The sequence below is a fragment of the Grampus griseus genome, assembly GCF_964374135.1.
Source record: "Grampus griseus genome assembly, chromosome: X".
NCBI classification, from domain to species: Eukaryota; Metazoa; Chordata; class Mammalia; order Artiodactyla; family Delphinidae; genus Grampus; species Grampus griseus.
Genome location: NC_138999.1, coordinates 129,948,308 through 129,970,849, shown reverse-complemented (window position 1 = coordinate 129,970,849; position 22,542 = coordinate 129,948,308). Strand labels below are relative to the sequence as shown.

At 65.9% G+C, this 22,542-nt stretch overlaps 1 protein-coding gene across 2 annotated transcripts; it reads left to right on the top strand.

Moving 5' to 3' along the window:
- The first annotated feature begins 447 nt into the window (after positions 1 to 447).
- Positions 448 to 22,467, top strand: FLNA (filamin A). Of its 2 annotated transcripts, XM_082680591.1 has the most exons (47): positions 448 to 898; positions 3,965 to 4,213; positions 4,317 to 4,414; positions 4,534 to 4,681; positions 5,012 to 5,130; positions 5,224 to 5,301; positions 5,393 to 5,555; positions 5,656 to 5,856; positions 6,382 to 6,519; positions 6,609 to 6,732; positions 6,848 to 6,984; positions 7,085 to 7,278; positions 7,414 to 7,527; positions 7,618 to 7,761; positions 8,353 to 8,476; positions 8,563 to 8,723; positions 8,810 to 8,900; positions 8,988 to 9,157; positions 9,431 to 9,548; positions 9,647 to 9,909; positions 10,135 to 10,732; positions 10,822 to 10,995; positions 11,081 to 11,243; positions 11,321 to 11,481; positions 11,575 to 11,745; positions 12,142 to 12,265; positions 12,355 to 12,511; positions 13,160 to 13,349; positions 13,504 to 13,527; positions 15,805 to 16,052; positions 16,136 to 16,231; positions 16,401 to 16,503; positions 16,591 to 16,731; positions 16,840 to 16,968; positions 17,164 to 17,337; positions 17,434 to 17,595; positions 17,689 to 17,892; positions 17,969 to 18,121; positions 18,236 to 18,358; positions 18,477 to 18,743; positions 18,880 to 19,017; positions 19,216 to 19,331; positions 19,858 to 19,990; positions 20,765 to 20,941; positions 21,107 to 21,325; positions 21,410 to 21,613; positions 21,980 to 22,467. In XM_082680591.1, the coding sequence occupies exons 1-47, from the start codon at positions 526 to 528 to the stop codon at positions 22,165 to 22,167; spliced, it is 7,944 nt and encodes a 2,647-aa protein (XP_082536717.1). In that variant the 5' UTR covers positions 448 to 525; the 3' UTR covers positions 22,168 to 22,467. The 2 variants fall into 2 exon arrangements, with proteins under 2 accessions (XP_082536717.1, XP_082536718.1); XM_082680592.1 differs by lacking the exon at positions 13,504 to 13,527.
- The last annotated feature ends 75 nt before the right edge of the window (positions 22,468 to 22,542 follow it).

The window sequence follows — 22,542 nt, the reverse complement described above, 5'->3', positions numbered from 1 at the left end:
GGGGCTGCGGGGACCGAGCGGAGTTCACGTGACTCAGGGAGGGCGAGCCACCCCACCCCCCGCAGGGGCCTTGGGGAAGGAAAGTCCCTTGTATGGTGTGCCCGCTGGAAGCCAAGAGGTCCAGCGCCAGACGCTGCTCAGCCTTTCCTCGCTGCAGCGTTTCCTGCAGCGCAGGAGGGAGATCGCAGGACTTGAGCGCATCGTTGCCCGCTACGGGGCCCAACGACCCTTCCCGGAGCTGGGGGTCGGGTCGAAATCGCCTGGGCGGGGGGACTCAGGGGGGCATTCCAACGGGTGGGGTGGGGCGGGGCGGGCACGGCCCCGAAGCCCCACCCAAGGCCACGCCCCAATGTGACTCCGCCTCCCAGCCCCGCCCCCGCCCGCATTTAAAGGGCTCGCTCTCTCCGCAGCGCAACCTCTGCTGTCTGCATCGCCCCGCGCTCGCTGAGGTGCCTGCGACTTTAATTAAAGGGCCGTCCCCTCGCTTGGGCTGCAGCACCGCCCCTCGGCTCCTCGCGCCTCAAAATGAGTAGCTCCCACTCCCGGGCGGGCCAGAGCGCTGCGGGCGCGGCTCCGGGCAGTGGCGCCGACACGCGAGACGCCGAGATGCCGGCCACCGAGAAGGACCTGGCGGAGGATGCGCCGTGGAAGAAGATCCAGCAGAACACATTCACGCGTTGGTGCAACGAGCACCTCAAGTGCGTGAGTAAGCGTATCGCCAACCTGCAGACGGACCTGAGCGACGGGCTGCGGCTTATCGCGCTGCTCGAGGTGCTCAGCCAGAAGAAGATGCACCGCAAGCACAACCAGAGGCCCACCTTCCGCCAGATGCAGCTCGAGAATGTGTCGGTGGCGCTCGAGTTCCTGGAGCGCGAGAGCATCAAGCTCGTGTCCATCGGTGAGGGCGCGGGCCGCCCGGTGGCGCTGGGAGGCGAGGGAGGGGGGCTCCGCGCGTCCTCCCATCTTCTCCGGGCCGACCCCTCGCAGACACCCCCCCTAAGCTGTGGCGCCGCCCCGGGAGTCCCCGGGGCCGCCCAGCTCCGTGTGGGCCTCGAGAACAAAGGCTCGCAGGCCGGCGGTGCGTGCGGACCGCTACGCGCCCCCGCCCGCCGGTCCCCGGCTGGCCCACGCCCAGGCTGAGCTCACATCCTCCACAGGCCGCGCCCCCGCCGCTGCGCCCGCGGTGGGAGAGGGCCTGGGGGGGCGGGCACTGGCCAAGCTCTGGCCGTGCGCCTGGTGCCCCATCTCTAACGAGGGGGAGGCCGGGGCTCTCCACCCCCTACAGCAGTTTGGAGAGGGCCCTCTGGGCTTCAGGCACCCCTGTGGTTCCTTAAACGGGGGTTGGAGCTTGTGGGTCCCATTGTCTAGTGCCCCCCAGTGAAGATGGCTCATACCGCAAGTTTAGATTTTCTTTCGGGAACTAGGGGGCCAGAGAGGGCCATAGCTAGCAAAACAGCACCTGAGATGGGTTTGGGCGCTGGCCAGTGAAGGGAGCTGGCTTGTAGTCTCTTAGATACCTGGTTACTGTCGAGCTTGTGCCAAACTCTTGCCTCCATGTAGGACTTGCTTTCCTGCATCTAGAATATGCAGGAGTTGTTTGGGAGGTACTCCAGCATGTGCTGGGCTCGCTGCCAGCCCAGTGTTCGTGTCACCGGGCTGGTGAGGCTGGCAGTGGTCGGGCCTACTGCATCATCCCAGGCACTTCGGAGATGAGAGCCACACAGGGACAGGCACCAGAACTGGTGACTTGGGGGGGGGCGGGGAGATGCGACAGGGAGAGAAGGGGCACGAGCTTTCTTTTCTTCAGAATCGAAAGAGGCCTTCCAGTTGTCCCTACAGCCCTGGCCCGGTCCATGCGGAGCCTGAGAAAAGGAGGGACCGAGACTCAGGTGCCCCCAACCACTCAGGGCTGGTCTCAAGGGCCCCACCTCTTTCTCTGGAATGCAGGTCGAGGCCGAGGCCCACCCCCCAGTCCCAGCCTCAGTCTAGCCAAGCTGAGTCATCTCTGAGCCTTGGGTGGGGGGGCAACCGGATGTGGGGAGGCGGGCCACACCCCAGTTGTCTGGGGGGGGTCTCCTCCTCCCCCCTCCCTCCTTCTCCTCCTCTTGTGAGCTGGCTGGAGCAGGCCTAGTTCCCAGAGCTTTGCCATATAAGGCAAAAAAATGTTGGAAAGCAGCAGTGATTAGGGGAGGGAGGGGGCAGGCTGGCCCGGGGGGCTGGGGAAAGGGGGTGGGATGGGGCGGGGCCATCCAACCAGTCAGTCTCTCAACTCTGAGCCCGGTCCTTCCCACCCTCTTTTGTGAGGTGGATGGGAGGGCCTAGGCCAGCCTCCTATGGACCGGGGGTGGGGAGGGCCCAGCCCGATGATGGCTAATGAGCTTGGCCTTGTGTTTCCCCTCGTGGGTCGTAGTGGACCTCGGGCCTGCTGAGGGCTTGTGCTAGACTCGCGATTCTGCGGGTGGGAGCCTGGCGGGAAGGCCTGGCTACTCCTGTGTCCTTGGGCTTCTCTGAACCTTCCAGTAACCCCTAGCCTGAAGCCCCCACTCCACCCTCCTACCTGCCATTTGGGGACAGTGCAAGGCAGTGGTGAGGGACCGGGACCAACCGCAGCCTAGGAGCAGGAAGGCCGCTGTGCTTTGAGTGGCACTGAGCTGGTCCGCAAGCTGCTGCCCGCTGGAGTCAGGCTACCTGCCATTGATGGCCCTTCTGGTGGCGCCCATCCCCTTCTCCCCACCCCCAAGTTGACTCACTAAACAAGTATTTTCTACTGATTGTTGGGGAAGGGTAGGTGGAACACGCCAGCAGGGATTCCAAAGATGAGCTGCCCTCCTGAGTTCTCAGAGGCCCCCCCCGGCCCCCCCACCCCGTTCGCTTGAGGAGGCTGAGACCCAGAAGGGCCTTGGGTGGGGCTCAGAGCCCAGAGGCATTGCCATGGGGATGGGGTGCAGGGTGCCCGCCCTAACCACTTCCCCTGTGGTGAGCTTGGCGGCCACCAGCCTGTAGCCCAGTGGCCCGTTAGGTGGCGAGGAGGGCGGGCAGCAGCTGAGCAGGCTCTGCTGAGGCAGCAGGACTTGGGGACCCCACCCATGACCTCTGCCACCCAGACTCCCAAGCTGGGCCCTGAGCGCCCAACCCAGGCTCACTGGCTCCGCCCTTCCCCTTCGGGCTGGGTGAGGGGGCCCCTGGAATGTGTCCTGCCCGGCATCCTGGCTGGCAGGCCATCTCTGCCGGGCCCCAGTGAGTCAGGGCCATGCAGCCCAACCACCGGTTCCTTGGGGCTCCCAGCCCCTCCCCCTGCATCAGGGCTGCTGCCCAACTCCCAGCCTGGCTCTGTGGGGGGAGGGGGAGCACTATGGCAGTGGGGGGCGGGGCTCACACCCTCCACCCAAAGGGTCCTTGCCCAACGCGCGCCACCGCTTCCGCTTCCCCAGCCCCATGCCATCCACCCATCCACCCGCCCCCGCGACCCCAGGGCAGCCGCCACATTTCCCAACCTCTCCACCCGCCGGCCTTCCTCTTTCTCAGTGCAGGTCAGGGGCCCTTTCCTGGAGATCCCTGGGGATGGGCGGTGGGCCCCTGCAGAGCACTCATCCCACTCACTCCAGAGCCACCTTTGCAGAAGGGGGCTCCTCCCCAGGCCTCCCCTGGCCCTGTCTGCCGCCTAGGTCTGTCTCTTGTCCTTCCTCTGGGTCCCCACGGCCCCCAGGGCTTCCAGCAATGCCCCCTCGTTGTGCTGTATTGTCATGTGTCTACAGGTGCTTTGCCTCCAAACCTCCTTCACACCCCCAAAGGGGCCCCGAGCCACACCCCACCCTGCCCACGGGGGCCTGTGCCTCCTCCCTGGGGCCTGCTATGCTGCCACATTCCCCAGTGCCTGGGAGTGGCCTGACACCCCGAATGTGTGCCACCCCCAAACCCCGGGTCAGCCCTGCCCGCCCAGCGCTGCCGCTCGTTCCCCTTACAGACAGCAAGGCCATAGTGGACGGGAACCTCAAGCTGATCCTGGGCCTCATCTGGACCCTGATCCTGCACTACTCCATCTCCATGCCCATGTGGGACGAGGAGGAGGACGAGGAGGCCAAGAAGCAGACGCCCAAGCAGAGGCTCCTGGGCTGGATCCAGAACAAGCTGCCGCAGCTGCCCATCACCAACTTCAGCCGGGACTGGCAGAGTGGCAGGGCCCTGGGCGCCCTTGTCGACAGCTGTGCCCCGGGTGAGGGGCAGCGGGGGGCGGGGCCGCCGGTAGGGGGCCGGAGGGGATGGCCTGCAGCCAGGTCTCTTGGCCCCCCAGACTCATGGCCTTCCTTGCCCCGCAGGCCTGTGCCCTGACTGGGATTCCTGGGATGCCAGCAAGCCCGTGAACAACGCCAGGGAAGCCATGCAGCAGGCCGACGACTGGCTGGGCATCCCTCAGGTACGCTCCGCCGGGCCAACCGCGGCCGTCTGGGGGCTGAGGGCCCAGTGCGGAGAGGTGGCGTGTCCCAGGACCCTGAGGCTTGGAGGCCAACTGGCTCCTTTTTCCGCGCGTGACAGGTGATCACCCCTGAGGAGATCGTGGACCCCAATGTGGATGAGCACTCCGTCATGACCTACCTGTCCCAGTTCCCCAAGGCCAAGCTGAAACCAGGGGCTCCCCTGCGGCCCAAACTGAACCCGAAGAAAGCCCGAGCCTACGGGCCAGGTGAGAGAGCCAGGCGGGGGGTCCTCCTGCAAGGTGACCTCCTCCCTGAACGTGAGCTCCCGGGGAGGCTTCAGTCACGTGGCTGCCAGGTTATCAAATGCCCCCCCGTGAGTCAGGCAGGAGTGGGTCAGGGCTGGTCAAAACTGGCCACTGGCTCTGTGTTCCCCCCGCCACACCAGCCCGAGGCAAACTCAAGCCAGCGTTCTAGAAAACAGGCCCAGGCCTGTCCCACGGCAGGAGCGCAGTTGGGGCCGAACAGCCTGATGGGGCTGCGGCGGGGGTGCGCCAGCCCTCACAGCCAGCCTGTGGCCCCCCCCAATCCCCGGGCAGGCATCGAGCCCACAGGCAACATGGTGAAGAAGCGGGCAGAGTTCACTGTGGAGACCAGGAGCGCCGGGCAGGGAGAGGTGCTGGTGTACGTGGAGGATCCGGCCGGGCACCAGGAGGAGGTAGGGCAGCCAGCAGGCAGGGCAGGGCGCTGCCGGGCCTCCGCGTGGGGGGGCCGCTCTGAGCAACGGCTCACGGACTCCTTCCCACCCTAGGCAAAGGTGACCGCCAATAACGACAAGAACCGTACCTTCTCTGTCTGGTATGTCCCCGAGGTGACGGGGACTCATAAGGTGAGCCCTCAGCCCAAGGGGAGGCCAGTGGCGAGGGCAGTGGCGAGGGTGCCCCAACCCTGCCCTCACGGTGCGCCCCTCCTGGGAACAGGTCACTGTGCTCTTTGCCGGCCAGCACATCGCCAAGAGCCCCTTCGAGGTGTATGTGGACAAGTCCCAGGGAGATGCCAGCAAAGTGACGGCCCAGGGCCCTGGCCTGGAGCCCAGCGGCAACATCGCCAACAAGACCACCTACTTTGAGATCTTCACGGCGGGTGAGGGGAGGGTGCCGAGGCCGGCAGGTCTGGGGGAAGAGCTGGGGGGGCGCGGGAGCGGCCTGGAGGCTCCGGGATCTGAACCGATGCCTCCTGGCAGGAGCGGGGACAGGCGAGGTGGAAGTGGTGATCCAGGACCCCACAGGACGGAAGGGTACCGTGGAGCCTCAGCTGGAGGCCCGGGGTGACAGCACGTATCGCTGCAGCTACCAGCCCACCGTGGAGGGCGTCCACACGGTGCATGTCACCTTCGCTGGTGTGCCCATCCCTCGCAGCCCCTACACTGTCACTGTTGGCCAAGGTAGGCCAGTCCCGGCCGCCCCCCGCTGGGCACGGCTCCAGCCCTGCGGTCTCGGAGGGGGGCAGCCGGGCAGGTCCCGTTCCAGCCCCCGCCCCGGCTCCCCGGGCTTCTGTCCTTCCGCTGTGCGGGCGCACTCTTTCTGGCCCGGCTGGGACCCTCCTCCTTCTCCTCCTCTCGCCCTCTCCATCTCTCTCTGTCTCTCCACGCTTTCACCTTCGGAAGAGCTCGCTCCAGCTGTCTAGAAACCTGCTGCTCTCTGCTCTGCCCACAGGGTCAACGGTACTTGGATCTGTCTTCCTAGGGGGGGCTAGGCGGGGGGCTGGGGGCTGGCATGGCTGGAGCAGGTGGGAGGAGGCCTGCCGTGTCCTGGCCTGGGCCACACAGGTCCTAGGGTCACGGTCCCTTCCACTTCTTTCTTACGCGTCCCTCACCGGCCCGTGTGGCCCGATGGCCCAGCCTTGTGGGAGCAAGGGAGGGGTCGCCCAGCGCCGGCTCCCAGCAGCTCAGCCAGCCTTCTGCTCACAGCTTGTAACCCAGGGGCCTGCCGCGCCGTCGGCCGGGGCCTCCAGCCCAAGGGTGTGCGAGTGAAGGAGACTGCCGACTTCAAGGTGTACACGAAGGGCGCGGGCAGTGGGGAGCTGAAGGTCACCGTGAAGGGTCCCAGTAAGTTGGCCTGTGGCTGGGCTGGGGTGGGCGGTGCCAGTCCCCGGCCACTGCTGGGCAGGCCTGAGGCCCTCCCTTGTCTCCGGCAGAGGGCGAGGAGCGCGTGAAACAGAAGGACCTGGGGGATGGTGTCTATGGCTTCGAGTATTACCCCATGGTCCCCGGCACATACACTGTCACCATCACGTGGGGTGGCCAGAACATCGGGCGCAGGTGAGACCCCGGGCTGAGCTTGGAGGTGGCGCACTCCTCCCTCTGCTGGGTTTGGGCCGGCCCCCCTCCAAGACGGGGCCCCTTGGCACTCCCCTGGGTGGCTCTCTCCTTGCAGTCCCTTCGAGGTGAAGGTGGGCACCGAGTGTGGCAATCAGAAGGTGCGGGCTTGGGGCCCCGGGCTGGAGGGCGGCGTCGTTGGCAAGTCCGCAGACTTTGTGGTGGAGGCCATTGGGGACGACGTGGGCACCCTGGGTAAGTTGGAGGCTGCGATGTGGGCACCTGGGGGCAGAGGCTGGTAAGGGCCACCCTCCCGAGGTTCCAGGGCACTGACGGAGCTGGCGGCTGTTCTCAGGCTTCTCTGTGGAGGGCCCGTCACAGGCCAAGATCGAATGTGATGACAAGGGCGATGGCTCCTGTGATGTGCGCTACTGGCCCCAGGAGGCTGGCGAGTATGCCGTGCACGTGCTGTGCAACAGTGAAGACATCCGCCTTAGCCCCTTCATGGCCGACATCCGCGAGGCGCCCCAGGATTTCCATCCAGACAGGGTAAAGGGTGCGGGCCGCTGGGCTGGGTCTCTGGGCTTTAGGGCCCTGGGCTGGCATCGCCGGCAGTGTGCTCCTGCCACTCTGTCTTTGGAGGCCAGCACTTGGTCCCCTGAGATCTGGGTGGCCTCCCATTAGGTGAAGGCACGTGGGCCTGGATTGGAGAAGACGGGTGTGGCCGTCAACAAGCCGGCAGAGTTCACGGTGGATGCCAAGCACGGCGGGAAGGCTCCTCTCAGGGTCCAAGTCCAGGTGTGGTGCCCTCTGTGGTGGGGGCAGGGTGGGCAGGTGCCCAGGCCCGGGCACTGACCAGGAGGCCGCCTGCTCCCGCCCGCTCTCCAGGACAACGAGGGCTGCCCCGTGGAGGCAGTGGTCAAGGACAACGGCAACGGCACCTACAGCTGCTCCTACGTGCCCCGGAGGCCGGTGAAGCACACGGCCGTGGTGTCCTGGGGAGGCGTCAGCATCCCCAGCAGCCCCTTTCGGGTGAGCCTGCCCTCTGCAGGCCTCAGACGGGCCTTTAGCCCACTTCCCTGGGTGCCCGCTTTGCTGTGGTACGGCCCTCTTCCATGAAACTCGCATACCGTACAGCCTACCCCGTTTAATTAAACAACTGGGTGGTTGTGAGTGAGTTGAGAGCTGTGCGGCCATCACCACAGTCGAGGATGGGGACGTTTTCACCGTCCCCTAGAGAAACCCCTCTGCGCCTCCACTGCCCCCGGCCCTACGCAGCCACGCACCCGCTTCTGGCTGTGCGGTTTACCTTCTCTAGACATTCCCTGGGGACGGGCTCCTAGGCCCTGCACGGATAGACCACGTGTTAGGTGTCCAGTCATTTGTTGACGGGCATTTGGGGTTTTTCACCTTTTGGCTGTCGTGAGCAGTGCTGCCACGGACGTTCCAGTACAGGCGTTAGTGCAGACGAGCGATCTCACTGCCCTGGTTGCATAGACGGCGAAGGGTGGCGGCACTGCAGCATCAAATGGTTGCTTTACATGGCACTCCCCAGGGTGGTCACGCCATTTTGCCCCTCCTCCAGACTGGTCATGCCCCTGCATTTGCCCCCGTGCCCTGCAGGTGAATGTGGGAGCCGGCAGCCACCCAAACAAGGTCAAGGTGTACGGCCCAGGAGTGGCCAAGACGGGACTCAAGGCTCACGAGCCCACCTACTTCACTGTGGACTGCACGGAGGCCGGCCAGGGTGAGGCCCTGCCTCGAGAGCGCGGGTGGGCGGGTGGGCGAGGCGTCCCCCTGAGGTTCCAGCCTCCACTCCCTCCTCCCCCGCAGGTGACGTCAGCATCGGCATCAAGTGTGCCCCCGGCGTGGTGGGCCCCGCCGAGGCCGACATTGACTTCGACATCATCCGCAATGACAACGACACCTTCACGGTCAAGTACACACCCCGCGGGGCTGGCAGCTACACCATCATGGTCCTCTTCGCGGACCAGGTGGGTGCTGGTGCTTCCGGCCCCTAATGCTGCTGGGTGTTGGGGTGTGGCTCTCCTCTCAGCCCTCCTCCTCCCGCCCCCTGCAGGCCACGCCCACCAGCCCCATCCGGGTCAAGGTGGACCCCTCCCATGACGCCAGCAAGGTGAAGGCCGAGGGCCCTGGCCTCAGTCGTACCGGTGAGGACGAGTACCCCATGGGGAGGTTGGGGAGCCCCGAGGGGGCGTGGGGCAAGGTGCCCCTACAGGGTAGCTGTGTCTCCTCAGGTGTTGAGCTTGGCAAACCCACCCACTTCACGGTCAATGCCAAAGCCGCCGGCAAAGGCAAGCTGGATGTCCAGTTCTCGGGGCTGGCCAAGGGGGACGCGGTGCGTGATGTGGACCTCATTGACCACCATGACAATACCTATACCGTCAAGTACACTCCTGTGCAGCAGGTAGCTACCTTGACCCCCTGTGGCCGCGCCTGTCCATATACCTGCTGAGCCCGTGGGCCCCCCTCACGTGGTGGGCTGGGTGGGCAGCTCCGGGGGGCTGCCCGCCCACTCTCGTTTCCCACCTGGGAGAGAGAAGGCATGGAAGTCCAGGCGGTGCAGTGGCAGAGAGAAGCCATTGTCTCTGAAGCCCCACCCCATGCCCAAATTGGGAAGCCCCAGGCCAGGGGGACCAGGGCCATGACCCACGACCCTGCCCTTCTGTACCCTTCCCAGGGCCCAGTGGGTGTCAGTGTCACTTATGGAGGGGATCCGATCCCCAAGAGCCCCTTCTCGGTGGCGGTGTCTCCAAGCCTGGACCTCAGCAAGATCAAGGTGTCCGGCCTGGGAGAGAGTAAGTAGTTGGGGCCTGTCACAGCCAGCCGCTGAGCGCGCCCCGGGGCTGCCTGGGCCCATGCCACAGTTCTCCCCTTCCTTTCATCGCGTCAACAGAGGTGGATGTTGGCAAAGACCAGGAGTTCACAGTCAAGTCGAAGGGTGCCGGTGGCCAAGGCAAAGTGGTGTCCAAGATTGTGGGCCCCTCGGGGACAGCAGTGCCCTGCAAGGTGGAGCCAGGCCTAGGGGCTGACAACAGCGTGGTGCGTTTTGTGCCCCGTGAGGAGGGGCCCTACGAGGTCGAGGTGACCTACGACGGCGTGCCTGTGCCCGGAAGCCCCTTTTCTCTCGAAGCTGTGCCCCCCACCAAGCCTAGCAAGGTAACTGGGGTGTAGGCGCCACCCCCTCTCTTCTCCAGACTCGCCCTCACCCCTTCTCATTTTTGTCCTTTTGAGCGGTGGCCCTGCTCAGGCCTGCCTGTGCCCGTCTGGTGGGGGAGGGGAGCCAGAACGAGAGGAGGCAGACGGAGTCAGGCTGGGGGTCTGAGGGTCAAGGGTCGGGGAGGTGGCGTGGCTCTGGCTCCTGACCTGCCCCTCCTCCCTCAGGTGAAAGCTTTTGGGCCCGGGCTGCAGGGGGGCAGTGCAGGCTCCCCTGCCCGCTTCACCATCGACACCAAGGGCGCCGGCACAGGCGGCCTGGGCCTGACAGTGGAGGGCCCCTGTGAGGCCCAGCTGGAGTGCCTGGACAACGGGGACGGCACGTGCTCTGTGTCCTACGTGCCTACGGAGCCCGGGGACTACAACATCAACATCCTCTTCGCTGACACCCACATCCCCGGCTCCCCGTTCAAGGCCCACGTGGTTCCCTGCTTTGACCCATCCAAGGTCAAGTGCTCGGGCCCCGGGCTGGAGCGGGCCACCGCCGGTGAGGCGGGCCAGTTCCACGTGGACTGCTCGAGCGCAGGCAGCGCAGAGCTGACCATTGAGATCCGCTCCGAGGCGGGGCTGCCAGCCGAGGTGCACATCCAGGACCACGGCGACGGCACGCACACCATCACCTACATCCCCCTGTGCCCCGGGGCCTACACTGTCACCATCAAGTACGGTGGCCAGCCCGTGCCCAACTTCCCCAGCAAGCTGCAGGTGGAGCCCGCAGTGGACACCTCAGGCGTCCAGTGCTATGGGCCCGGGATTGAGGGCCAAGGTGAGAGGCCCCCCACCATAGGGCGTGGGAGCAGCGGGAGCCGGGGCCCTGGGAGCCCCATTCTTCTTCCTCTCCCTGCCCCCCTGCAGGCGTCTTCCGAGAAGCCACCACCGAGTTCAGTGTGGATGCCCGGGCTCTGACGCAGACCGGAGGGCCGCACGTCAAGGCTCGCGTGGCCAACCCCTCGGGCAACCTGACCGAGACCTACGTGCAGGACTGTGGCGACGGCACGTACAAAGTGGAGTACACGCCTTACGAGGAGGGTGCGTGCCAGGGCGCTGGAGGGATGGGCCGGGGGTGGGGGCAGGGTGACCTGGGCTCCCTCTGACTCAGCCTGCCCTCCTGCAGGACTCCACTCTGTGGATGTGACCTACGACGGCAGCCCTGTGCCCAGCAGCCCCTTCCAGGTGCCTGTGACCGAGGGCTGTGACCCCTCCCGAGTGCGCGTCCATGGGCCGGGCATCCAAAGCGGCACCACCAACAAGCCCAACAAGTTCACCGTGGAGACCAGGTGAGTGAGAGCCCCGGAGGCAGGGGCTGCAGGGGGCCTTGGAACCCAGGGGATGACGGGCTGTCTCTCTGGACCAGGGGAGCTGGCACAGGGGGCCTGGGCCTGGCTGTAGAGGGCCCCTCCGAGGCCAAGATGTCCTGCATGGACAACAAGGACGGCAGCTGCTCGGTCGAGTACGTCCCCTATGAGGCCGGCACCTACAGCCTTAACGTCACCTACGGCGGCCATCAGGTGCCAGGTGAGGAGGCAGGTCAGCTGGGGCCGGGCTGGGACCACCTGTCCGCCCTCCGCTCTTGTCTCACACACCTGCCATCCCTCTGCCCGCCTCCAGGCAGTCCTTTCAAGGTCCCTGTGCATGATGTGACAGACGCGTCCAAGGTCAAGTGCTCTGGGCCTGGCCTGAGCCCAGGCATGGTCCGTGCCAACCTCCCTCAGTCCTTCCAGGTGGACACGAGCAAGGCCGGCGTGGCCCCGCTGCAGGTCAAAGTGCAGGGGCCCAAAGGTGAGTGTTCCTGTGCCTGGGAGTGGGGGTCAGGTCAGGAGAGTGCAGTCCTCTGAGGGAGGGGACCCAGCGACGGCGGGGGGCGGGGGGCGGGGCCGGTGGGCAGGCAGTTGACGGAGGAGCCTCAGGTGACCCCAGAGCCAGTGCCCTGGGGCAGGGGACCTAAAGGAGGCAGAACAGACCGCTGAGCAGATGTGGCAGGCGGGAGGGAGGTAGAGCGGGCAAGGGTCTGAGATGTCACAGGGGCTCAGGGCTGTTCTGGGGACGGGCAGGTGAGGGCAAGTCGAGGCCCCCTGGGGTGAGGGCTGGGTGCGTGGTCCAAACTCGGCTTTCTAGTGTGGTGGGCCTAGGGGCCCAGGGCACCGGCTAAGGCTCTGTCTGTGGGCCTGGGGCCAGGCCTGGTGGAGCCAGTGGATGTGGTGGACAACGCCGATGGTACCCAGACCGTGAACTATGTGCCCAGCCGTGAGGGGCCCTACAGCATCTCGGTGCTGTACGGGGAAGAAGAGGTGCCCCGAAGGTAAGAGGCTGGGCCCTCTGCGTGTGGGGAGGGGCCTGGGCTGGGCACCAAGAGCCTTCCTGACCGCTCACAGCGTCCTGGCCTAACAGCCCCTTCAAGGTCAAGGTGCTGCCTACGCATGATGCCAGCAAGGTGAAGGCCAGCGGCCCCGGGCTCAACACCACTGGCGTGCCCGCCAGCCTGCCTGTGGAGTTCACCATCGACGCAAAGGACGCAGGGGAGGGCCTGCTGGCGGTTCAGATCACGGTGAGCCGGCCGCACGGGTGGCCGCCTGCTCCAGCTGCGGTGCAGCTCCGGGCACAGGGAAGGCGAGGGAGGGGAGGGGCCCAGGCTGGAGCGGGGCGCCGCGCGGGTCCGCGGCCCAGCTCTCTGGTCTCCCTTAGAAGCCGTGCCAGCCTCTAGGATGGTGGTGACAGACACGGGCTGCCCCACGCACGCACTTGCTCACTTCGGGTGTCACCAAAGCCCTTAGTGCCTCAGCTTTTCTGCCTGTAACATTCTCTGGGGCCAGGTGTAAGGCTAGGACTCTGAGATCTTTGGGGGAGCTCGTCCTAGTGCTGGGGCAGGCCCTGGGGTAGAGGATGGGAGCTGAGAGGTCCTCGTGGGGGTAAAGCAGGAGGGGCGCCAGGTCCCTGCCCCTGCCTGTTGTCACGCAGGGTGCGGGGGGCCGGGGGGGTCACTGGGCATTTTGGCGCTTCCCTTCTGGGCCTTGCCCGTGGGGAAGTAAAGGACAGTGGTGGATGCAGGCAGCCGTCTTGGGCCACGGTGCTTGAGCGGCTCAGAGGCTGTCCCTGCAGCAGTGGCGCTCGACGCTTGGTCCTTTGAGAGGGCCTGAGGGAACCCCGGGCCTGGCTGGGCTTGGGCCAACCGCCTCCCCTGTGTTCTGCCATGCAGGACCCTGAGGGCAAGCCCAAGAAGACGCACATCCAAGACAACCACGACGGCACGTACACGGTGGCCTACGTGCCAGACGTGACGGGCCGCTACACCATCCTCATCAAGTATGGTGGTGACGAGATCCCCTTCTCCCCGTACCGCGTTCGGGCCGTGCCCACTGGGGATGCCAGCAAGTGCACCGTCACAGGTGAGCCAGCCCGCCAGCGGCCGCGGCGCTCAGCACGGGGCTTGGGTGTGCCTGTGTGCACGGGCTCGCTGCTTGGGGCGGCGTGTGGGAGTGGGGGCCGCCCCCTGAGTGACTCACCTGACCTTTCTCCTTGCTCTCTGCCCTCTCACCTCAGTGTCAATCGGAGGTCACGGGCTAGGTAAGCTGCTTGCTGGGGCCACTCCCAATGCCCCTCCTGCCCGGAGGGCAGCTTCCTTTCCTCTTCCATGCTGATTCCCAGGACAGTTCCAGCTGCAGCTCTTGGCAGGGACAGAGGGGGGAACTGGAGGGTTAGGGCCCAGGGAGGCCTCCGGAGCTGAGCATGAGTGCTCCGGCCCTCCCCCTCTGGGCCTCCATTTCCCCATCTGAGAAGTCGGGTTGCAGCTGAGAGCTTTGGGGTGAGGTGCATCCTGAGAGGCGCCCCCCTGGGGGCTCTGGGGTCTGGGGATCTTGGCTTCCCGGGGAAGTCCCGGGGGCGGGCAGCAGGCCCTTTCTCTTCACTTCCTCTTTCCGCGTCCAGGGCTCTCACGTGGGGTCTCCCCCAAGCAGCGGGAGTCCCCGGCCCCGGCCGGATCCACAGACCCCCATCCCCACCTCCCGGGGGCCTCTGCGTCCCAGGCCGGGGGAGGTGCAGGCTGCATGAGTGGGTGGGGCTGGCTGGTAGTGCCGTAGCACCAGCGTCGACTGCTTGGGCGGCCAGCATGGCGGGGCCCGGCCCGGCCTCAGAGCCCCAAAGTGCACTCGGTGGCCCCCCTCCCCCCTCCCTCCCCCCATTCCCCAAGCAGTGACGTTATTCAGATGGTCCCCAACCAGGCACGGAGGTTCTCCTGCTCAGGCATGGGAGGGGAGAGCCAGCCCCAGCCAGGGACACCAAGAAGAGGCAACGACTACACGGGAGCCTCTGAAGGCTGTCGGCCGGGACCTTGGCCGAGGCAGCCAGGGAGAAAGTTAGAGGGTGGCTGGGGCTCCACGGCAGGGGCTCGACGACTTTGGACAGCAGGCCTCGGGGTCTGAGACGCCAGCCCTGCGTGCCTAGGGCAGGGGGTAGGGCCGGGGTTGGGGGGAGCAGAGGCAGGGGCAGGGCTGGGCTGAGGGAGTGGTCTCGGTTTACCTGGCCACCGCGTGCAGAATGGAGACAGGGCGCCCAGCTGGGGAACTGAAGTCACCTCTGGACCAGTCGGAGGGGTGGCTTGGGCTAGGCTGCTGGTGGTGGGGCTTGAGGGGCTGGGCGCCGGGCAGGGAAAGCGGGGAGTCGGGGCTGACTGTGAGGTTGGGGCCCGAGCTACTAGCTAGGTGGCGGGTCCAGGTTCCGAGCCAGGGAGACCAGGTGTGGCTGTGTGCGAGGTGAGGCCTCCCAGGGCAGGGGCGGGCAGCGGGGGGCCAGGTGTAGCGCTCAGGAGAGCCGCGGAAGGCCAGCATGGAGCCCTTGCGCAAAGCGGGAGCCCTCGGCGGACAGGAGAGTTCGGTGGCAGGCTGGCCGGGGGACCCCCTTGCACTCAGCCCTCGAGTCGGTCCGGTGCCCCCAGCTGCTTCCCTGGCAGGGGCCGGGCTCCAGAAAGCACTCGCTGTCAGGCCTCACAGCCTACAGCCCCCCGAGCCTCCACGGCTGAGCCCAGATCATAACGTCACTGTCCCTCCCCTCTCCTCGGGCACTCTGGGGCCCTGGAGGCTGCTCAGCTGCTCTGCTCTCGCCACCTCGCAGCCGTGGCTCTGGCTTGGGCCTCCTGCCCCCCTTCCCCCTGGGTGCTGCCACTGCCTGCTGCGCTGTGCTGCCTGGGTGCTAACCCTGCTGCCTACCTGCTTCCCTGCTCCCAGCTCCCTGCCTGCGCCGGGCCACGCCCGGCCGCCCCTCTCTGCAAGCCTCCGGTCGAGCGAGCGTTCTCAGTTGTCAGGAAACTCCAATTTCACCTTCAGGCCCGGGGGGCGCGGGGCGAGTGTCACGTTCCCCACGCTGCAGCAGGTCTCCGCCTCACCGCGTCCGCACACGGCACTGGGGGCCGGGGCCAGGCCGCAGGGGCGAAGGCAGCCGTGGGCCCAGCCGGCGCGCTGGCGCCGGTCAGCGTGGTCCACGGCACAGGCTGAAGCCAAGTGGGTGGGGGCGGTGGCGGCAAATGCTTGTGCCCTGATGGCGGCGGTGACCTCGTGGGCTTCCCGGCCCTTCCTTCCTCTCAGACTCCTGGGTGCCATCCGTTGGGCCTTTCCCATGTGGGGGACTCCCCCGAGACAGGACTCCCAGGCTTGAGGTGGCTCGGGGGAACCTTTCCTGCCTTCTGAGAAATCACTCACCATCCCAGCTTTGGGGGGGCGGGGGCGGGAGGCCTGGCTGTGCTTGGTGGTGGCAGTAAGAGGCCTGGGCGGGCGGCAGGTGGACAGGAGCGGCCCGAGCGCCGAGCTCATGCGCTGGCCCCCCCTTTGGGGACCCACCCTACCCCACCAGGCGCTGGCATCGGCCCCACCATCCAGATTGGGGAGGAGACGGTGATCACCGTGGACACCAAGGCGGCGGGCAAAGGCAAGGTGACCTGCACCGTGTGCACACCCGATGGCTCCGAGGTGGACGTGGACGTGGTAGAGAACGAGGACGGCACCTTTGACATCTTCTATACGGCCCCCCAGCCGGGCAAATATGTCATCTGCGTGCGCTTCGGTGGCGAACACGTGCCCAACAGCCCCTTCCAAGTGACGGTCAGGAGGGGTCGGGGGCGAGGCGTCCGGGCGGGGCTCATGTGTGACAACAGAGTCTCCAGCTCCTGTGCGTTGCTCTGCAGGCGCTGGCTGGGGACCAGCCCACGGCACAGCCCCCGTTACGGCCTCAGCAGCTGGCCCCGCCGTACACCTACGCCCAGGGCGGTCAGCAGACCTGGGTATGGCCTGGCCCACCTCCTCCCAGCCCTAGGGGACACTCGGGGACCGGCCAGCTGGGTGTCCCGTGAGGCCCTGTTCTGCCGCTTGTTAGGAGGGACCCCGGATCCTCCCACGCGGGACCCCTTCCCTCCTGCAGCTCCTCACTCAGGCCCTCTGTCTCCACTGCAGGCCCCAGAAAGACCGTTGGTGGGTGTCAACGGGCTGGATGTGACCAGCCTGAGGCCCTTCGACCTTGTCATCCCCTTCACCATCAAGAAGGGCGAGATCACTGGTGAGCGGGGGCGGGAAGGAGCTAGGGAGCCACAGAGGCCAGAGTGTGCCAACGGGCTGCCCTGACCCGCGCCCCACTGCCCTGCAGGGGAGGTGCGGATGCCCTCGGGCAAGGTGGCGCAGCCGGCCATCACCGACAACAAGGATGGCACTGTGACCGTGCGCTACGCACCCAGCGAGGCCGGCCTGCATGAGATGGACATCCGCTACGACAACATGCACATCCCAGGTGCGCCCCTCAGCATGCCACCACCACCTTACGGGGGCGTGGGGCTGGGGGAGGGGCTTGGGGACGACACGAGGCCCCCATTCCACGTGGTCCCTCTTCCTGCCTCAGGAAGCCCCCTACAGTTCTACGTGGATTATGTGAACTGCGGCCACGTCACAGCCTACGGGCCTGGCCTCACGCACGGGGTGGTGAACAAGCCTGCTGTCTTCACTGTCAACACCAAGGATGCAGGAGAGGGTGAGCGGCAGCTCTCGTCTTGACCCGCCTGTGTGTCACGGGCTACTGTCATCCGGTGGGGAGCTGGACACTGGACATGCTCCCCAGATGAGGCTCCCTGCCCCACCCCCGGCCTCTGCTTGCCCGTTGGGGCTTCTCCTCATTGGCGCAGTGTCCCTGGGCACAGTTCGCACCCTCACCCACAACTCTCTCCAGGGGGCTTGTCCCTGGCCATCGAGGGCCCATCCAAAGCAGAAATCAGCTGCACCGACAACCACGACGGGACATGCAGCGTCTCCTACCTGCCCGTGCTGCCTGGTGACTACAGCATCCTGGTCAAGTACAACGAGCAGCACATCCCGGGCAGCCCCTTCACTGCCAGGGTCACAGGTAGGTGATACCCAGAGCGGTGACAAAAGGAGGCAGGTGGCAGGGTGGGTGCAGTCTTCCTCTGTGCCTGGACACACAGTGACCGTCCCCTGCCAGGTGACGACTCGATGCGCATGTCCCACCTGAAGGTGGGCTCTGCCGCTGACATCCCCATCAATATCTCGGAGACGGACCTCAGCCTGCTGACAGCCACGGTGGTGCCGCCCTCGGGCCGGGAGGAGCCCTGTCTGCTGAAGCGGCTGCGCAATGGCCACGTGGGTAAGAGGCTGGGGAGCAGGGCCTTCTGGAAAGGAGGGAGGCTGGGGGTGGGGGCACGCCTCTCCCCAGCTGACAGCCCCTCCCCGTGTCCAGGGATCTCATTCGTGCCCAAGGAGACCGGGGAGCACCTGGTGCACGTGAAGAAGAATGGCCAGCATGTGGCGAGCAGCCCCATTCCAGTGGTGATCAGCCAGTCGGAGATTGGGGATGCCAGCCGCGTGCGTGTCTCAGGCCAGGGCCTCCACGAAGGCCGCACCTTTGAGCCCGCAGAGTTTATCATCGACACCCGTGATGCAGGTAGGCGGTGGCGGCCTGGAAGCTGGGGTGAGACCACTGTACTTGGCCCCCTGGCTCAGGGGTGTCCCTCCCGCAGGCTATGGTGGGCTCAGCCTGTCCATCGAGGGTCCCAGCAAGGTGGACATCAACACAGAGGACCTGGAGGATGGCACATGCAGGGTCACCTACTGCCCCACGGAGCCTGGAAACTATATCATCAACATCAAGTTCGCTGACCAGCACGTGCCCGGTGAGTGAGGCACCCACGCGCCTTCCCCATGGCTGGGCAACCTTCTTGCCACACCCAGGGTCCACCTGCAGAACGTAACTTGTGTGGGATGTGGGTTGTGCTTTCCTCCTGCAGGCAGCCCCTTCTCCGTGAAGGTGACAGGCGAGGGCCGGGTGAAAGAGAGCATCACACGCAGGCGACGGGCGCCGTCGGTGGCTAACGTTGGCAGTCACTGTGACCTCAGCCTGAAGATCCCTGGTAGGAGCTACAGGAGCCAGGGAGGGTCCCAGGGAGCCCTAGGTGCCAGCCCGAGGTGGTCCCAAGCAGAGGGGCGGACCCTCGGTCTCCTGCTCACCAGGCTGTCCCCCACCTACAGAAATTAGCATCCAGGACATGACAGCCCAGGTGACTAGCCCATCAGGCAAGAGCCATGAGGCCGAGATCGTGGAAGGGGAGAACCACACCTACTGCATCCGCTTCGTGCCCGCCGAGATGGGCATGCACACCGTCAGCGTCAAGTACAAGGGCCAGCACGTGCCTGGGAGCCCTTTCCAGTTCACCGTAGGGCCCCTGGGGGAAGGGGGAGCCCACAAGGTCCGCGCAGGGGGCCCTGGCCTGGAAAGGGCTGAAGCTGGAGTGCCAGGTAGGCCTGCTTCCTGCGGGGCTCTTGCCCCTCCTGGGCGGGGGCTGGGGGGCAGGAGGGGGCTAGCAGCCATGCTTGGCGGGGGCCGACGCCGGGGGAGCAGCCCTCCGTGAGGACACACTGTACCTTCCCGCAGCCGAATTCAGCATTTGGACCAGGGAAGCTGGCGCCGGAGGCCTGGCCATTGCTGTCGAGGGCCCCAGCAAGGCCGAGATCTCCTTCGAGGACCGCAAGGATGGCTCCTGTGGCGTGGCCTATGTGGTCCAGGAGCCAGGTACTGAGGCGTGGCTGGGGCTGGGAGGCAGGACTCGGCTTTGGGCGCTGGTCTGGGTCTACGCGGACAGCCCTGCCCGGCTCCCACCCTCCACCTTGAGGTCCCAGGGCCACTCAGGCTGTTTGCGGGAGGTGGCAGGCTCGAATGCCAACAGGTGGGGACCTCCCGGCACGCCCTCTGTTCTCTCTCCCTGCTCAGGTGACTACGAGGTCTCAGTCAAGTTCAACGAGGAGCACATCCCCGATAGCCCTTTTGTGGTGCCCGTGGCTTCTCCGTCTGGTGACGCCCGCCGCCTTACTGTTTCTAGTCTTCAGGTGAGGCACCGAGAGAAACCGCCCGCCTGGGGCTCCTGGGCCCGGCCAGACCAGAGCCGCCGCACAGAGCAGGCCTTGGCCCTGTGTCGAGTGACCCGCCCAGCCCAGCTCGGGGCGCCGGGCTTCTGCTCTGGCCGGGTGCAGCCCACGCTTGGGGTCGGAGGAAGTACCCCTGACCGTCGCGTGGAGTTTTTCTCGTGTCTCAGCTCTAAAGGCTTTGAACAGAAGCCTGTGCCCCTTGAGCACCAGGGCTGAGGTTTAAAGAGGGACAGCCTGCCAGGGCTGAGTGCTGCCCGCAGGGCGGGGCCACCCCCTTCCTGCCGCCCGGTGTGTGATTGTAGAGCGTGGGTCTGGGAGCGGGGGTGTGTGCCTGTAGCTTGCTGCCCCTCGAGAATCCATGGCTCTCCCTCTTTAAACCAAGCTGGACGCCAGATGGGTAAGTGCAACCCAGTGGGATTCCTGCTTCTGGAGCCCTTTACTTCCCTTGCCCCGCCCCAGCCCCTAACCGCGTCTGCTGTGCTTCCAGGAGTCAGGGCTAAAGGTCAACCAGCCAGCCTCTTTTGCAGTCAGCCTGAACGGGGCCAAGGGGGCGATCGATGCCAAGGTGCACAGCCCCTCAGGAGCCCTGGAGGAGTGCTATGTCACGGAGATCGACCAAGGTGAGGCCCTGGCCCTTCCCGGCCAGCCAGCCGTCCGCCCTGGCCCGACTGGGAGCAGTGCGCCTCCCCCCGGGCCTGGCCCACTGGCTGGGAAGCAGGCTGAGGGTACAAAGGGGAGGCGCAGACTCCGGAAGCAGCCGAGACGGGGCCCAGAGGCCTGGGCTCCTCCAGCCGGGCGGCGCTTCCCCAGCATGTGACCCAAGCCCTTGGGGTACCTAGCTCAGCAGCCGTGCTGCTAGGAAGGAAAACACCTTCTGCAGGCCGTATAGTGCAGTCTCTTGAGGGAGAGACCCAAAGTCCAGTGATGGGGGCTGCCCAGGCCTTTGGCCAAGGCCTGGAACCCGGGGACAGCCCGGGGGTGGGAGGAGCTGCCCAGCCCAATTTCACTGGTTCACAGCCTCATCCTGCCCCTTCCCAGCCGCGTGACCTCAAGCAAGTTCCTGCCTGTCTCTGGGTCCCAGTGAACACGTGGGGGATAAGGCACTCATGGTAACCCTTGGAGAAGGAGGCATCGAGGCGGGCATTTTGCCTACAAACGATTCCAGTCCAAATGAGTCCTATGGGTAGCTTGGGCATCTGAAGCTTCACCCCTCAGGCTTCAGGAGGCCTGTGCAGTGGGGTGTGGGTGCCCAGCACGGCCTCCAGAACAAGCTGAGTGGCCCCCTAGACCTGCTGGACTCAACGCTGGCAGGCAAGGGAAGCCCCTCGCCGATGCCGGTTGCTCAGTTTTGGAGGAGAGACCCCAGGCCCACGGCATGTTCCTCTGCCCCTCAGATAAGTACGCCGTGCGCTTTATCCCACGGGAGAATGGCATCTACCTGATTGATGTCAAGTTCAATGGCACCCACATCCCTGGAAGCCCGTTCAAGATCCGAGTTGGGGAGCCTGGGCATGGAGGGGACCCAGGCCTGGTGTCCGCTTACGGGGCTGGCCTGGAAGGTGGCGTCACAGGTAGGTCAGCGGGTGCGGCTTCCAGTGTGTGAACAACTGCTCGGGTCCCTCCTCCGAGCTCTTGGTGACAACAGGAGGCGTGTGGAGGTGACAAGGCTACGCTGGAGGGCTGGGGGGGGGGGGAAACAGGCCAGGCCAGCTCTGCCTAACCTCCCGTGCCCCCAGGGAGCCCAGCTGAGTTTATCGTGAACACAAGCAATGCGGGCGCTGGTGCCCTCTCGGTCACAATCGACGGGCCCTCCAAGGTGAAGATGGATTGCCAGGAGTGCCCTGAGGGCTACCGCGTCACCTACACCCCCATGGCACCTGGCAGCTACCTCATCTCCATCAAGTACGGCGGCCCCTACCACATTGGGGGCAGCCCCTTCAAGGCCAGAGTTACAGGTGAGCCTTGTACCAGACTGCGGCTACCCAACCCAGTGCGCGACACTCTGGCCACCTCTTAGCCCCTCCTGCTCTGCCCTGCAGGTCACCGTCTGGTCAGCAACCACAGCCTCCATGAGACATCATCAGTGTTTGTGGACTCCCTGACCAAGACTGCCAGCGCCCCCCAGCACGGGGCCCCAGGCCCAGGTCCCACCGACGCCAGCAAGGTGCTGGCCAAGGGCGTGGGGCTGAGCAAGGCCTACATGGGCCAGAAGAGCAGCTTCACGGTGGACTGCAGCAGAGCAGGTGGGCGTCCTTCCAGGAGATGAGGCTAGACATAAGAGCGGACAGCCAGTGCCTGGGAACATGGCAAGGGGAACGAGGGCGGTGGGAATGCCTTTGGGAGCGGGCCGCTTCCAACCTGGGCCTCCCTGCCGTCTCCTCTACCCTTCAGGAAAGTGCCCTGGAGGAGCTGGAGTTTCCTTTGCTGGTCTTGCCCGGGGTGGGGGGGGGGTGGGGGGTTGCTGGCAGCTCTTTAGGAAGGGCTGTCACCCCAAAACAGGCGACGAGGTGGGAAGGGGAGGTTACAAGACAGGAGAAGGGAGTCAGCGCAGTCACAGCTGAGGGGAGGGACTTGGGGCCTGGCACTGAGGCCCCTTCCCCCACCCCCAGGCAACAACATGCTGCTGGTAGGGGTACACGGGCCCCGGACACCCTGCGAGGAGATCCTGGTGAAGCACGTGGGCAGCAGGCTCTACAGCGTCTCCTACCTGCTCAAGGACAAGGGGGAGTACACGCTGGTGGTCAAATGGGGTGACGAGCACATCCCAGGCAGCCCCTACCGCGTCCTGGTGCCCTGAGTTCTGTGTCCGTGCCAGCCAGCAGCTCCCAGGATGAGAAGTGCCCCTGCGCCCGCCCTCCGCCACCCAAGCAGCACCCGCCCCAGCCCTGGCCAGCCCTGGCCACCCTGTCACCGCAGCCGACCCTGCCCTGTGCTGCGCTCCCCTGCCTCCACTCGGGCAAAGGAGAGGGGCGAGCAGAGGCAGCCTGCCTGTCTTCTTTGCTCCTGGGAGGGGTGAGGGGTGGGGGTCTAGTGCACAACCACCTGCTAGTTCTCTTCTCTAGCCAAGAGGAATAAAGTTCTGCTTCCATTCTCCCGAGGGTGGCTCGAGCTTTCTGGCAAGGGTGCGGACACGGGGGACAGGCTGGATGGAAGCACGGGCCCAGACCACAGG